The sequence below is a fragment of the Protopterus annectens genome, chromosome 4.part0 (assembly GCF_019279795.1).
Source record: "Protopterus annectens isolate FY-2018-M chromosome 4.part0, PAN1.0, whole genome shotgun sequence".
Taxonomy (NCBI): domain Eukaryota; kingdom Metazoa; phylum Chordata; order Ceratodontiformes; family Protopteridae; genus Protopterus; species Protopterus annectens.
The window spans coordinates 735,875,220-735,889,843 of NC_056733.1; the positions used below are offsets into that span (position 1 = coordinate 735,875,220).

The 14,624-nt window shown below is 43.5% G+C and overlaps 1 protein-coding gene across 1 annotated transcript in view; it reads left to right on the forward strand.

Annotated features, from left to right (window-relative positions):
- ESS2 (ess-2 splicing factor homolog) overlaps positions 1-14,624 on the forward strand; it is a 508,376-nt gene that overhangs the window by 200,023 nt on the left and 293,729 nt on the right. Inside the window, exon 4 of the mRNA XM_044069782.1 lies at positions 766-899. Within this exon, the coding sequence (XP_043925717.1) occupies positions 766-899 (134 nt within the window). The remainder of the gene's footprint in view (positions 1-765; positions 900-14,624) is intronic.

Sequence of the window (14,624 nt, forward strand, 5' to 3'; positions counted from 1 at the left end):
TGGACTACTACTATCTTCTGCAAAGGGGGGGGGGGGGGGGGGCATCCTATCCCTGAGCCTGGCCTAACCCAGTTGTAGAAATGTTTTTGTGTCTTGAGGATTCTACACTGCCATTTTTCCCAGTCCTGGCACTAGTGCGCGTAACAGGATTGGGCACTTTTTTATCCTGGGACTTGTGCACGCAGCTGTCTTTTTTTATTTTTAACCTACTTTTGTCCTTGATGTATGCTATATAAAATACAGTCTATATAACAGTGTTGTCTTGATGAGATTTTGTAAAAACAAGGTCCACTTCATGAAGGTACTCATCAAGACTTGAGAATGAATTCATTTCCAGCACTACTGTTCTCCTTTGCTTATTGATTTTATCATCTCTCCATTTGGACCTCCTGCTTCAGCTGTATGAATGTGTTGATACTATATGAATTTGACACTGCTTTCTGTCTTTGGTAGCACATCAGATTTACGTAGTCATGTTTTATGCATACTTTATGCCCAGTTATTTTGCACTTACTTGTAATGTTCTGTGACTATTGACATGCTTTTACATTTGAATTGCCTGTTAGATGCAGAGTTTCTGATGCTGTAATGTTAGAGTAGTTGAGCTGTCTGCCACTAGTAGTATCTGTGGAGCATCCATGAGAGAATGCTTCTGTCTCTTGGTGTGCGCCTTTAGGGAGAATGTGTTTTACATGAAAACTTTGTGGAAAAGCCATCTTGCTTCTCATTGATCTTTTGACAAAGTGATTGTTTGTTTTTTGTTAGGTGTGCCGGACAATGACAATGCACATAAAAATGCTCGAGAAGTCGTGCATAAGAACAGCCGCTTCCAAGGTGATCCATTCAGCAAAGCATTGAGCAAATCACAACTGCAGCAGGCAGCTGCCCTAAATGCTCAGGTTGGGAACATTGAGTTACTTGATAATTTGTAAACATATATTATTTTGTGGTAGTGTTCTTTGCTGAATACATAAGGGTTTTTTTACCGTTTGCGTTTTTTGGCATACTCCCCACCTCCACTGTTGGTGTGTAGGCCTTTAAGTAAAGCTTTCTCCATCAGAGCAGAATGGCTTGTTGTGCTTAAGAGGATTAAATAAACACCAGTTCCTCATTAAGTTTGTACTGATGGCATAGATGGCTAAGTTAAAGGGCATCTGCTGTCATTACAGGTTGAACCTGTCTTGCAGGGGATAGTCTTACATTAGATTGTTTTTTTTTGTTTGTTTGTTTAAATCATATAGTTTTTTAACTAATTTAAAATCATAGGTGCCTTCTAAGGGCATTTTATTCATAAAGACTCTTGCCAGAAGACATTTTCTTGAGATACTCCAGATAAATGCAGTGGAAATAAAAAGTGTACGCACCCCTGGTAAAGTGCCAGGTTTTTGGGATATAAAAAAAAAATGAGACCACAGTAAATAATTTCAAAACTTTCCCCACCTTTAATGTGACCTATAACCTGTATAATTCAATTGAAGAGCAAACAAATTTGTTAGGGGATAAAATATAAAAAAATAAAAAAAGTGCAATAAGCTGGCTGCATAAGTGTGCACACCCTTTAACTAGTACTTTGTTAAAGCACCTTTTGATTTAATTACATCATTCAGTCTTCTTGGGTACACACCTGCCATCAAAGAGACTCTGATTAACCCCAAAATAAAGTTCAGCTGTCCTAGTAGGATTTTCCTGACATTTACTCAGTTGTCTCCTACTGCAAAAGCCATGGTTTGCAGAGAGCTTACAAAGCATCAAATGGATCCCATTGTTGAAAGGTATCAGTCAGGAGAAGGGTACAAAAAAATTTCCACAGCATTGGATATACCATGGAAAACAGTGAACACAGTCATCAAAAAGTGGAGAAAATATGAGACAACAGTAACTTTACAAAGAACTGGACATCCCTCCAAAATTGAATAAAAGACCAGACGAAAACTGGTCAGGGAGGCTGCCAAGAAACCTATAGCAACACTGAAGGAGCTGCAGGAATTTCTGGCAAGTACTGCTTGCGTAATACATGTGACAGCAATCTCCCGTATTCTCCATATGTCTGGACTGTGGGGTAGGGTTGCAAGACGGAAGCCTTTTTTACACAGAAAAACATCCAGGTCTGGCTAAAATTTGCAAAACAATGCATCAACTCTCCCAAAAGCATGTGGGAAAATGTTTTATGGTGTGATGAGACCAAGGTTGAACTTTTTGGCCACAATTTCAAAAGGTATGTTTGGTACCAAAACAACACTTCGCATCACCAAAAGAACACCATCCCCCAAGGTGAGCCATGGTGGTGGCAGTATCATGCTTTGGGGTTGTTTGTCTTCAGCTGGAACTGGAGCTTTAGTCAAGGTGGACGGATTTGTGAACAGTTCCAAATACCAGTCACGTTTGGCCCATATCATTCAGTCATCTGCTAGAAAGCTGAAGATGAAGAGGAATTTCACCTTTCAACATGACAATGACCCCAAGCATACATCCAAATCAACAAATGAATGGCTTCACCAGAAGAAAATAAAGGTGTTAGAATGGCCCAGCCAAAGCCCTGACCTAAATCCAATAGAAAATCTGTGGGGTGACCTGAAGAGGGCTGTGCACAAGAGATGTCCTTGCAATCTGACATATTTGGAGCAAGGAAGAGTAGGCAAATATTGCCAAGTCAAGATGTGCCATGCTGATAGACTCCTACCCAAGAAGACTGAATGTTGTAATTAAATCAAAAGATGCTTCAACAAAGTATTAGTTTAAGGGTGTGCACACTTTTGCAAACAGCATATTGTACGTTTTTTATTTTTTATATGTTTCCCTTGGCAAATTTGTTTTTTCAATTGAATTGTACAGGTTATAGGTCACATTAAAGGTGGGAAAAGTTTTGGATTTATTTTGGTCTTTTTTTTTATATCACAAAAAACTGGCATTTTACCAGGGGTGTGTACACTTTTTATATCCACTGTACCTTCAATCTGCCTTTTCAGGATTTTTTCAGAATTTTTTTTTTTTGAGATTTTTTTCTGCAGTCTGCATTGTGCTATGGCTCATCTACCCGTATCCCATGTCCATCACTGGGTCCACTAACCACCTTCTTGACCCCCCTGTACTATTTCTGATAGGGTTGAAGCCGACTTGGAACTTTAGGGTGTCCTGATAGTCTCTGCCATCCACATCCAGTGGGTGGGGTTTACTTTTTTGACCTAACCCTATTACTTCCAACCTCTCGTGGTCCCCATGGTAACGTCCAAAGGGATGGGCAGGCAATCACCCACATTCCATAGCAGTTCAAACATATCCACCACCCTATCACTTCTTTGGATCACGCCTGCCAGTTCTGATGTCCCCAGCCTCCACCAGGGATTATTGTAGGAGGCACCTATAGAACCGGCCTTCCACCAGGGATGATGACACCCATTCCTCCTCATTCAGTTAACTGAGCCACTAACTGAACCTGGGTTGACTGGGCCATAGTCTGCCCTTTATCCCTCTCTGCCATCAAAGCAACTGTTTTTTCAGAAATTGATGCAAACATTTGCATCAGGACCCCAGCTTTTGCAGTTTAACAGAGAAGACAGCATTTCTTTTCTTCAGAAGCACTTTTCCAAGAAATTCGACTAAAGGCTGGCCCAGTGGCATAGGGCACAAGTGTGTGGATCTTAAGTTAGCAGCTTGGATTTTGGAGGTTGGCTGAAATAGGGAGAATGGAGTTGGCCAATAGCATGCTTTCCTCTTTCAGCCTCTCACCGGTAGAGTGTGGGTCTGTCTGTAGCTTGTTCTTCCCTAGATGCAAACCAGGGTGCTTGCAAAGGAATACAATAATGAACTGTCTTGAGATATACATGCATTCTTGTACTGATAAAAATTTGCATGGTACATTGATGGTTTAATGAATTCTGTTTTCTCAGATCAGCATTCATTGAAGCAACCTTACTGAATAGGATTTTATGGAATCTGCCTTGTGTAAGAAATTGGCAGCTAGGAATGATGTATGCATTTTATTTCATCACTGTTGTAGTATTGTTCACTAGTGGGAAATATCCTACCTATCTTCCTCTTGCACAGTACATCCAACTTATGATTTATTCACAAGTGTATATACCAGTATATAAGGAACATGCAGATGGGAAGTTCTTCAGTACTTTCTTGTCTCCAGCTGTAGAAGAAAGACATCTCATGATTCAGTAGCCATACTCTTTGTGCCAGTTTCCAGTCATTGTGTGAAGATAAGTTTCCCTTTTAAGGACTATCCTATTTCACTAAGTTTTTTTTTACTAATTTTGCAATTTTTTCTTGTCAGCAAAGAGAAGTTAATGGTATTGTGGTAGAGATTCGTTATAAAGATAACCATTCTAAGTGTTTAGTCTGCTTAGGTCCTGACCATAACTTTAGGGAATGCTCCATTTAAGTCCTTTGTCTTTAAGACAATCAGAAGTTGTTTAGCATCTCTGAAAATATATTTAAAGATCCAGAGGCTTAAGGGCTTGTATGAGGTAGGATAGCTACCAGGTCATCTCAAATGGACATCCGTGAGCAGCTGCAAAAAAATTTCTGAAATGTAAACTTTCAGAGGTTTCTGTTGTCTGGTTGGAGCCAGACATCAATGTTGAGGCACATGATGAGCCTGCTGACTGCTCACCTTTTATCTCTCTTCCTCAGAGACCAACAAGGTAGGCACATCCCATCTGACTGTCAGACAGCTGGCAAAGCTTTGAAGGGGGAATCACCTAGTATTTTCTGAGGGACCAAGTGGCATTCAACAGGTCCTTGTTTGAGAGGGTCTCGTGGATACAGTTGTAGAGGTGCATCAGAACTCTGCTACTCTCGCATTATTGTTGCTGACGCTCCTAAAAAGAGGAAATGGAATGCAAAACCCATTCTCCAGCTGATCCACAACAGGAATGGTATTGTTTTTCTCAAGGGGTATTTATAGCTCTCATATATTTGAAGTCTCTTCAGTGTCTTTCTACTCCCTCTTTTACTCCTTAGAAAAGGAAAAAATATGCATCTTCATAGGAAGAGGATTCTTCAGATTTGGCTGTGGAGTCTTATTCTTACATTTATATTTGCCTACTGAGTATGAGGAAGAGGATGGGGACGCTTTGTCCAGACTGTCCTTTAGAAGAATTATCTTTGATAACATTGTTTTAACGATTATGTAGCATTTCCACTGGGAAGCTAACCGAGTCTCCGAAGTACACACAGATTCTGTGACTTGTTAAAATTTGTGTCCCCAATGCTTCAGCCATCCTTCCTATGCAGAATACTTTCTTGTCTGCTTGCTAGACTCCTAAGTCACATGTACCTGTTCCAAAGAAACCTGACAAGTTTTACAAAGTACCAGAGTCTCGTACATTTCTGTGCAATAGTCCTTCCTTAGATCCCATGGTAATTTCATTTGAATCTGACTAAGCAACTTAAACTAATCTTTTACCAGTGTCTTGCATGATGACAAAGATTATAGGGCTGTAGACAAAGTGTACACTTCTGTTATACTTTCTTTCCATGCTATTAACTGCAAAAACCCATGTGACCAGATATCTCTTGTCCATTTTTGATAAAGTGAACAAGCTCATTTCAGACATTCTTGACTCTGATAATAAATCCTCCTTATCTGTGCTTAACTCTGTTAGGTTGCAAGACATTCAAAAAAAGTGATTACAATGCTGTTGATGCGTCTTCTTGGGCTACAGCTTCTAGATTTGTTTTAAAAAGATATTCATGGCTATATTTACAATCCTTGCCTGATGATGTCGAGGCTAAATTTTTTTTTTTTTTTTAACAATTTTATTGATTTTTAAAGAAATAAATATAAACAATTACATGTTCTTTTAACATAAAGATATTTACAATTCAAAAAGTGTTCACATAAGCATTCACATAACAATGTTTAACAAATAAAGTGAAATTACTAAAACTATATATAAAGGCATCCATTGAATATCATCAAGTTGCCTAGTATTTGATTATTCCATATATATAACAGGTAGAGAGGTTGAAATTTGATTTATATGATATCATTGTCAATCTCTTTTCAACAAATTCTGTAGATTAACCCATATATGATAGTTATAAGTTTTTCTAGATGTTCTAGATGTCATAGTTGCAATTTGCAATTGACAAACTTCCATTAGAATTTTCTTAAAATCATTATAGGAAGGAAGGAATTCAGATATCCAGTTTCTTGTTATAGTTTTCCTGGCTACTGCCATTATTGCCCAAAGTAAGGAATGTTTAACTTTTTTACACAACCAGGTATGGGTGTACTGAAGACTACTAATGATTTGGTCAAAATAAAATTATCTGTGAATATTGCTTGTAGGAGTTCTTTAATGTTTTCCCAAAATATGCTTAAAGCAGGGCAGTCATAAAACATATGGTTCCAGCAGTCAATGTTTGTGTTAGATTTATATCTGTTGCAAATATTTAGTTTACCATTAATTTTGTTCATTAGTTGAGGAGTGTAGAAGGATCTATATAAAGATCTCCAGGAATATATTTCCATTTAAGTGAAAGTGTTGTTTTCCCTGCAGATTCTAATATATTTGTTTTATCTAGATCCCCTGGAAGTGTGTTATTAACTGTATAAAAATTGTTCTAGAAATTAGCAGGACCGCAATAAGTTTCTTCTCTGATAAGTCTGTATAGAAATGCCATGTTGTCTGAATAAGTTTGTTTATGTTGAATAACTGAATTAAAGAAATCTACCAGTATACTAGTGACCTGTTTATTAGCAGACGTGATCGGGTTCATCTTATTTTGTAAGAGTAGTCTGAGGGATTGTATGTTAAGCCATAGGGAGTTGTCTAACTGATATTCACTTATCTGATTTACATCCTTCACCCTATCATCTCTAATAAGTTGAAACCAATACAAAAGACCTTTTTGTTTAAGCAAGGTAATTTTATCTATATCTGAGGATTTTAAGGATTCTTGAGTAAAGGCTATCGGGGAAAATTGTAAAAAAAAGTTGCTTGTACTTAGTGTGTTTAAATATAAAGTTTATAAAAATGTATTTGTATGTTATGTAAGTAGCTAAATTAATGTTTGGGTGTGCTGTGTAACATGTATGTTGTGTAAGTAGCTAAATGAATGTTTGGGTATGCTGTGTAACATGAAGTAATCTTTAAGTATCCATAATATTGGGATCTGAAGTAGGATATTCATTTGTCTGCAACCTGTGGGTTATGGATCCGATATCGGATCCGAACCGGCATGGTTTTCCAGCTATGGATCCAAGCTCTCAGCTCCTCCCCTCACCCATAATGCCCTGCTCTACCCTCATGACCTCAGATCTTGTTTGCCGCGCTGGTAACTGGATGTGGGTACATAGCTCTCAGCTAAGTGAACTCTTTTCTTGTTTAAAAATAGAGAATTTTTTGATTCTTTGACTAAATTTGTGTGAAAGTAGTAGGTTTCCCTTTAATATAGACTATTTTGAGTTTATTTTAAGTTAAAGTAAATAATTTTTATTCCCTCCCCTCGCTGTTGCGTTGAGTGTGTGTGTAGGCCTGTGTGTTTTTTGTTGTTTAAGTTACTTTCTGTAACTTTAGGTTTTATAGATTATGGCTGACCAGCCTAAATCTATATTCTCGAAATGCTCCGAGTGTGGCCATAAGCTCTCACCGGCTGATGGCCACACTCGGTGTGTTAAGTGTCTTGGGGTTGAACACCTCACATCTGGTTGTTCCATTTGTGCAGGGTTCAACCCCAGGGCACTGAGGGAGCGGAGGTCCAAGCTGGTCTTGGCGGGTCTTTTACCGCCGGACTCGGCTCCGGCCTCCGCTCCTTCGGGGACTACTGTTCCTGCAGTTGTTCCCCCTGTGGCACCCCCTCCTGCTCCTGGGACTCAAACTCCCGCTTCTGGAGAGGAGAGGGATGCTGCTAAAGGACGGAGGAGAAGCACCACCGGCGGGCGAGACCTCTGTTTCGGCCCGCCAGCCAAGCGGCTTCTCCCGGCTCCGTTCGGTCTCCTCCTTCGGCTCCGGTCCCCTGTGTGCTTCTCACCGGGTCCTGAGGAGGAGGAGACCCGATCTCCGTCGAGGCTATCAAGGAGGCACTCCAGGCCTACCTCGGTAGCCTCTTCGAGATCTACCCATAGCCTTTCTGATGCTGATCTGGACCGGATGATGAGAAGGTTCATCCAGGCCCAGATGCAGATGGGAGTGCTCTTGCCTCTCCTCCGGGAGCTCAACACCCTTTTTTAAGCCTATTGCTCCTTCTCCGACCCGCTATCCGGGTTCGGAGCAAATGGAGCCGAGCAGCTTTGGAGCCGGGAGAAGGTCGGAGCCGATAGTACTTGGTACTTCGGACCCGACCCTGCCCTCGAGTGCGTCGGACCCGATCTCTCGGAGCCTGGATCCGAGCTTCGGATCCGGGGGGATCAGTGCTCCTTCGGCGCCGTCTGTGTCGGAGCGCACTGTCCCTTCGGATCCGAGTGCTTCGGCGCCGGCTCCGATCCACTCTTCGGATCCGAGGGGGAGCCGATTGTCGGATCCTTTGATCGAGGTCGGCTCCCCTTCGGCCTTTGATGTAGTGGAGAGGGCTCTGTTGAGGGTCTCGGACCCCGGCACTTGCTTCGGCTCCGTCCCGCGCTCCCTCTGCACTGGGCCAGGCTTCCACCATCCGGCCCCTGGGACAGCCCGTTTCTGTGCCCCAAGTTGCTCCTATGGAGCAAATTGCTGCTGCGAGGACTCCTCTGACAGCCCCCAGAGGAGGCCCTCGCAAGCATACGCAAAAGGAGGCACATTGACTCCCGAGTCTCTCACAGAAGACACGGACTTGGAGGAAGGGAAGGCTCCCCACGGTCACCCCGAGGATGTCTCCTTGGAGACATCATGGAAATGCTCCGTATTAGGGGTGGTCTGCCCCAAGTCTTCCTCGGACGAGTCCCTGTTCTTGGAGGCATTTGAAACGCGCCCGTCTACCTCTTGGGTGTCCCCTGCCGACCCCTGGTGGACCTTATTACCACCAGGGCGTGGAAGGATCGGGACACCATGGAGCCAATTCCCAAAAGACCGGATAGGATCCTTAGTCCGCCTCCGACAGGACCCATTGGAGTAAGGGGCCTCCTGTAGATGCCATGTTGATGGCGGCGGCCACAAAGAGGGAACTGGCTCAGGAGAGTCCCTCAGTCCACCCACCGAGCAAGGAGTCACGGATGATGGACCGCTTGGGGAAGCGGATGTTCAGTTCGGCGACCTTCTCGGTAAGGGCGCTGAACTATTTGGCACATGTTATTCGGATGCAGCGAGATCTTATTAAGGAATACGCTGCATCCCCCCCTGAGTCCATTTCGGAGGAGGACAGAGTTCTGCACTCCACCAAAATGGCCACTCTTAGGTCAGTTACAAACACTTCTATGCGGCTACTCTCCCATGCAACGGAGGGCGCCGCTAGAGCTGCGGGGACAGGACTGGTCACTAGACGTCAGGCCTGGCTCCGTCCTGCGATTTTTCTGAGCCCTTCAAGGCGTTTAACGCCTTTGATGGTTCTGCTCTGTTTGGCAAGACCGTTCGCGAGACGTTGACCCAGAGCGAGAAGGACGGGAAGACGCTGTCTGCCGTCGGAATCCGCTTCTCTGCACCCCAGAGGCCCTATTCTAGGAACCAAAAGGGTCAGAAGAAGATGTGGTTCCGAAGTCGCAGCAGTCCCAGCCTGCTCGGACAACCAGTCCTTCCGTGGCAGAGGAGGACAGGGAGGACGCCGCCCTAGAGGCAGAGGGGCTCCCAGAAACTTCGGGTCCAGGGAACCTTTCTCTGAACGGCCCGCAGCAACCCTGCGCGGTTGCCCGACTGCTCTACTCTGGAGGCAGTCGGGGCGTTCGGGCACCTAGCGGCATGGGAGTCCATAACATCGGACCGCTGGGTTCTCCAAATCATATCCAGAGGATATCGCATTCCTTTCCTTCACCTTCCAAAGTTAAAGTCCCTCCCAGACGTCCCACCCGCTCAACGGGAGGCCGCTTTGGCAGAAATTGGCCATCTGCTAAAGAAAAGAGCCATCCAGCCCGTTCCCCAGACCAGATCGGATCAGGGTTCTACTCCAGATTCTTTTTAGTGCCAAAAAAGACGGGGGAACTAAGACCAATCCTAGACCTCTCTCTCTTGAATCTGGCAGTCCCCAAAGAAAAATTCGAATGGTCACTCTGCAATCTATTCTCCCCCTTCTGGGAGAAAATCACTGGATGTGCTCGATAGATCTCAAGGACGCGTACTACCACATCCTGATGGACAGGCGCTCCAGGAGGTTTCTCCGCTTCCGGCTGGGAGCCAGTCACTACCAGTTCCGGGTCCTTCCCTTTGGTCTCACCACAGCCCCAGGGTGTTTACCAAAGTACTAGCAGTGGTAGCGGCCCACCTGAGGCTTCAGGGGTGCAGGTCTTTCCCTACCTGGACGACTGGCTCCTTACCGCCCCAACAAGGCATCTACTTCTCTTGGCTGAGACTCCTTTCTCCATCTTGCTCCATTTCTGGGCATCACAATAAATACAAAAAAGTCCAACCTGGCGCCCACACAGCTCTTAGATTTCATAGGGGCCAGACTAGACACAAGGAGTTTACGAGCCTTTCTCACTGCGGACAGAGTTCTAAATCTGCAGCTCCAGGTGCGGGCCATTCTCCATTCAAATTCTGTTCCAGCGGAGTTGGTCCTGAGGGCTCTAGGGTCCATGGCTTCGCTATAGCACTTCTTCCTCTGGCCAGGCTCAATATGCGCATTCTACAGTGGACGCTCTTAGTACAGTGGTCATACCTTGCTCTCCCATGCATCATCCCATAGCGATCAGCAAGGCTTGCAAGCGGTCCCTCTTGTGGTGGCTCCTCCCGGATCTCCACGAGGGTCGCCCATTTTGTGCTTCTCCCCTCTCGCCACGGTGACCACGGACGCCTCCGCCTCGGGTGGGGGCACTTTGGGCGGACAGTCCAAGGCACGTGGATCGATTCAGAGACCTTACTGCATATCAATGTTCTAGAGATGAGAGCAGTGCTCTTAGCATTGCTAGCACTTCAGGACTTTCTTCCCTTGGGAACAATTGCGATTCAATCGGACAATATGTCTGTTGTCTGGTACATCAACAAGCAAGGGGGAACAAGGTCTTACCCTCTTTGTCGAGAGGCCATGAGAGTTTGGGAATGGGCAATCTCCACCAATCGCTTTCTCATAGCAACGCATTCGGTCGGTCCAACATCCTAGCGGACAAGCTCAGTCGCACCATTCTGACCCCTTACGAGTGGTCTCTCAATTGTCAAGTAGCGGAACGCATATTCGCACGGTGGGGAACCCCTTCATGCGATCTTTTTGCCTCTCCCTCAAACACCAAGTGCGACAGTTTTTTCGCTCTAATACCTCCTCCCGGAGGTACCCCAAGAGACGCTCTGGTGCATGCTTGGCCACCCGGTCTTCTGTATGCCTATCCACCCTTGCCTCTGATGCTGCAAGTTCTTCAGAAAGCTTCTCGGGTGGGTTGCAGAATGATTCTCATTGCTCCATTCTGGCCTCGACAGATCTGGTTCCCCTTCCTAAGGTCTCACTCGGTGAATCCTCCTTGGATTCTAGATCCCATCCCGGATCTGATATCCCATCCATCCTGCATTCCTCCTCCGAACCTGGACAACCTGAAGCTGACCGCTTGGCTGCTCCAGTTCCACTCTTGATAAGGACTCGGTATTTCTTCACCGGTAAAGGCTATTTTGGTGGCGGCTCATAAACCATCCACTAGAAAGGTTTACGAAGCAAATGGAAACGTTTCTCTGTGTGGGCGGAGCGGCAAGGCCTGAATTCCTTCACGGTTCCTCTCCCTGTAGTGCTTGATTTTCTAACCTCTCTCTTTAATGATGGTGCCAGCAGTTCCACAGTCAAAGTTCAACTGGCGGCAATTTCTCACTATCACATTGGTCAAGATTCTAATCCTCTTATGTCAGCCAAATTGTGTAAAACATTTCTTAAAGGTACTTTCCTTCTCAGGCCCCTATAAAACAAGCAGTTCCTCCTTGGGACCTTTCTTTGGTCCTACAGGCCTTGACCGCTCCCCTTCGAGCCCGCGGCTACGGTGGATCTCAAATTTTGTCCTACAAGACAGCCTTTTGGTAGCCATTACATCAGCCAAGAGAGTTTCTGAACTTCAAGCTTTATCAGCTAAACCTCCTTACTTGGTATTTCATCCGGACCGTGTCTCCCTCAGGACCAACCCGTCCTTCCTTCCTAAAATCGCTTCTGAAGCAAACATCAATCAATCCATTAACCTCCCTGTTTTCTTCCCTAAGTATGAAAACAAAGGTGAATATAAGCTACACTCACTAGATGTTCACAGGCAACTTAGATTTTATCTCAACAGGACAGCTGGTCATAGGCAATCCGACCAGCTGTTTATTTCCTTTGCAAAATTCAATTTGGGCAAGCCAATTTCTAAAGTTTCTCTGTCCCGCTGGATTTCACAGTGCATTTTATTGGCTTATCAAGCGTCAGGAAGGCTGCACGGAGGGTGTTCATGCCCATTCAACCCGGTCAGTATCTACCTCGGCAGCCTTCAAGGCTAGGATTCCTCTAGATGATATTTGTGCAGCAGCCACGTGGGCTTCATCTCATACATTTATTTCCCACTATAAGTTGGATCTTGCATCTAGGGGTAGAGCATCCTTTGGCTCAGCGGTGCTCGGAATATCCTTCCATGATGGCCGCCCAAGATTCAGGTAGCTGGGGACTCTGTCCCACAGGTTGCAGACAAATGAATATCCTACTTCAGATTTAGAAGTTATGTACTCACCATAACGTTCCATCTGAGTAGGTGTATTCATTTGTCTGCAACCATCCCGCCTCCTATCCCCCTGGCCTTTCAGTTTCCTGCATATTCCTTGTTACCCTTTTTAGGGTATTGTTGCTTTGGCAAACTCGATCTGAGGTCATGAGGGTAGAGCAGGGCATTATGGGTGAGGGGAGGAGCTGAGAGCTTGGATCCATAGCTGGAAAACCATGCCGGTTCGGATCCGATATCGGATCCATAACCCACAGGTTGCAGACAAATGAATACACCTACTCAGATGGAACGTTATGGTGAGTACATAACTTCTAATTATTTATTAATTCTAATTTGTATGGCTGTGGTTTCAATATTAATAGCATAGCTGAGGATTCCCAGAATATTTTCCATTTGGCCTGATAATGGTGTATCTAAAATTTGTACTATTGACCTAATAATAGCTGCATTAGAATAAATGTTCAAATTGGGAAAGGATATGCTCCCTTTGTTCCAACTATGAAGGTGATGTTTGAGTGCTATTCTAGGTTTCCTGGGAAACCAAAACTTTAATAACAGATAATTGATCTTATTAATGAAAACTTTACTGGGAAGTATTAAAATAGATTGTATAATATCGGGAATTTTAGGAAGGATCATCATTTAATGATAGTTAACCTTTCCTCAGTTGTAAATATAATTGTATTCCATTTTGTTAATAAAATTTGAATATTTACATAACATCTATTATAATTTAGTTTTGTGATTAATTTAATATCTTTAGCAAGAATGATGCCTAAATATGTAATTTGATCTGTGATGTGTTAGTGTCTTTGTTAATGTTTCTCTTATTATTGTTTAAATAGATAGGTAGGATCTTAGTTTTATTATCATTGAATGTCAGTCCAGGTATAAATTGAAATGTGTTATCAGCTTCAAATAAGGCTGTTATGGAAGACTTATCTCCTTTAGTAGTGATGAGCACATCATCAGCAAATAACTGAATTTTACAAGTTATTTTGTCACTAATTTCCAAACCTTCTATGTTTTAATTTCCTCGTATATCGTTAGCCCATGGTTCCATTATGAGAGTAAACAATAAGGGAGATAAGTTCATAGGTTCATAGTAGGCTATCTGCCCTAGGGCATTTATAAGCCTAGCCAGAGTGTGTTGGCTTTCGCCACCCATTTTAAATTAATTTTGCTATGCCCTTTTTCGAGGTTAGTATACTGTACCTCTGTCTAACAGTGACACAGAAGTGATACCCAGGGTAAACCTACGATCTCCCATCCACTCATCAAGATTCCTCTTGAAGAGAGTCAATGAGGGACTCTGCCTAACCTGGACTGGGATTTTATTCCAGAGTGAAGGGAGCCTCTGGGTTATGAATCTGTCCCTCCAGCATGTCCTATTTATTTCAGTGCTGAGGTTCAAGTCTCTCGAGTGCGTAGCTCAATGGGATTTGGATTTTCTGAGGTGCAGCATGTCCATTAATTCTGGGTTGGACATGAGACAGCCTTGTTTTGTTCCTTTAGTGATGGGTATTTGAGTCTATGTGTATGATCCAATTTTGATATAAGCCAGAGTGCCTTTATAAAGATGTAATAGTAAATTAATAAAATTATCTGAAAAGTTTAAACATTGTAATAATGTGAATAGATAATCCCAATGTATTGAATAGAATGCTGAGTTAATGTCAGGACTAACCAGAGACAAGTTTTTTTTTCTTTCTGTGTGAATAATCAGTTAAAATAAGAGACCGTTTGATGTTTTCATGTGTACTTCTATTAGTTACAAAACCTGTTTGGTCATCATTAATTAACTGGGGTAAGAATTTTTTTAGTCTATCAGCGTAGATGTTCATAAACATTTTGTAATCAATATTTAAAAGAGTTATGGGCCTATATGACG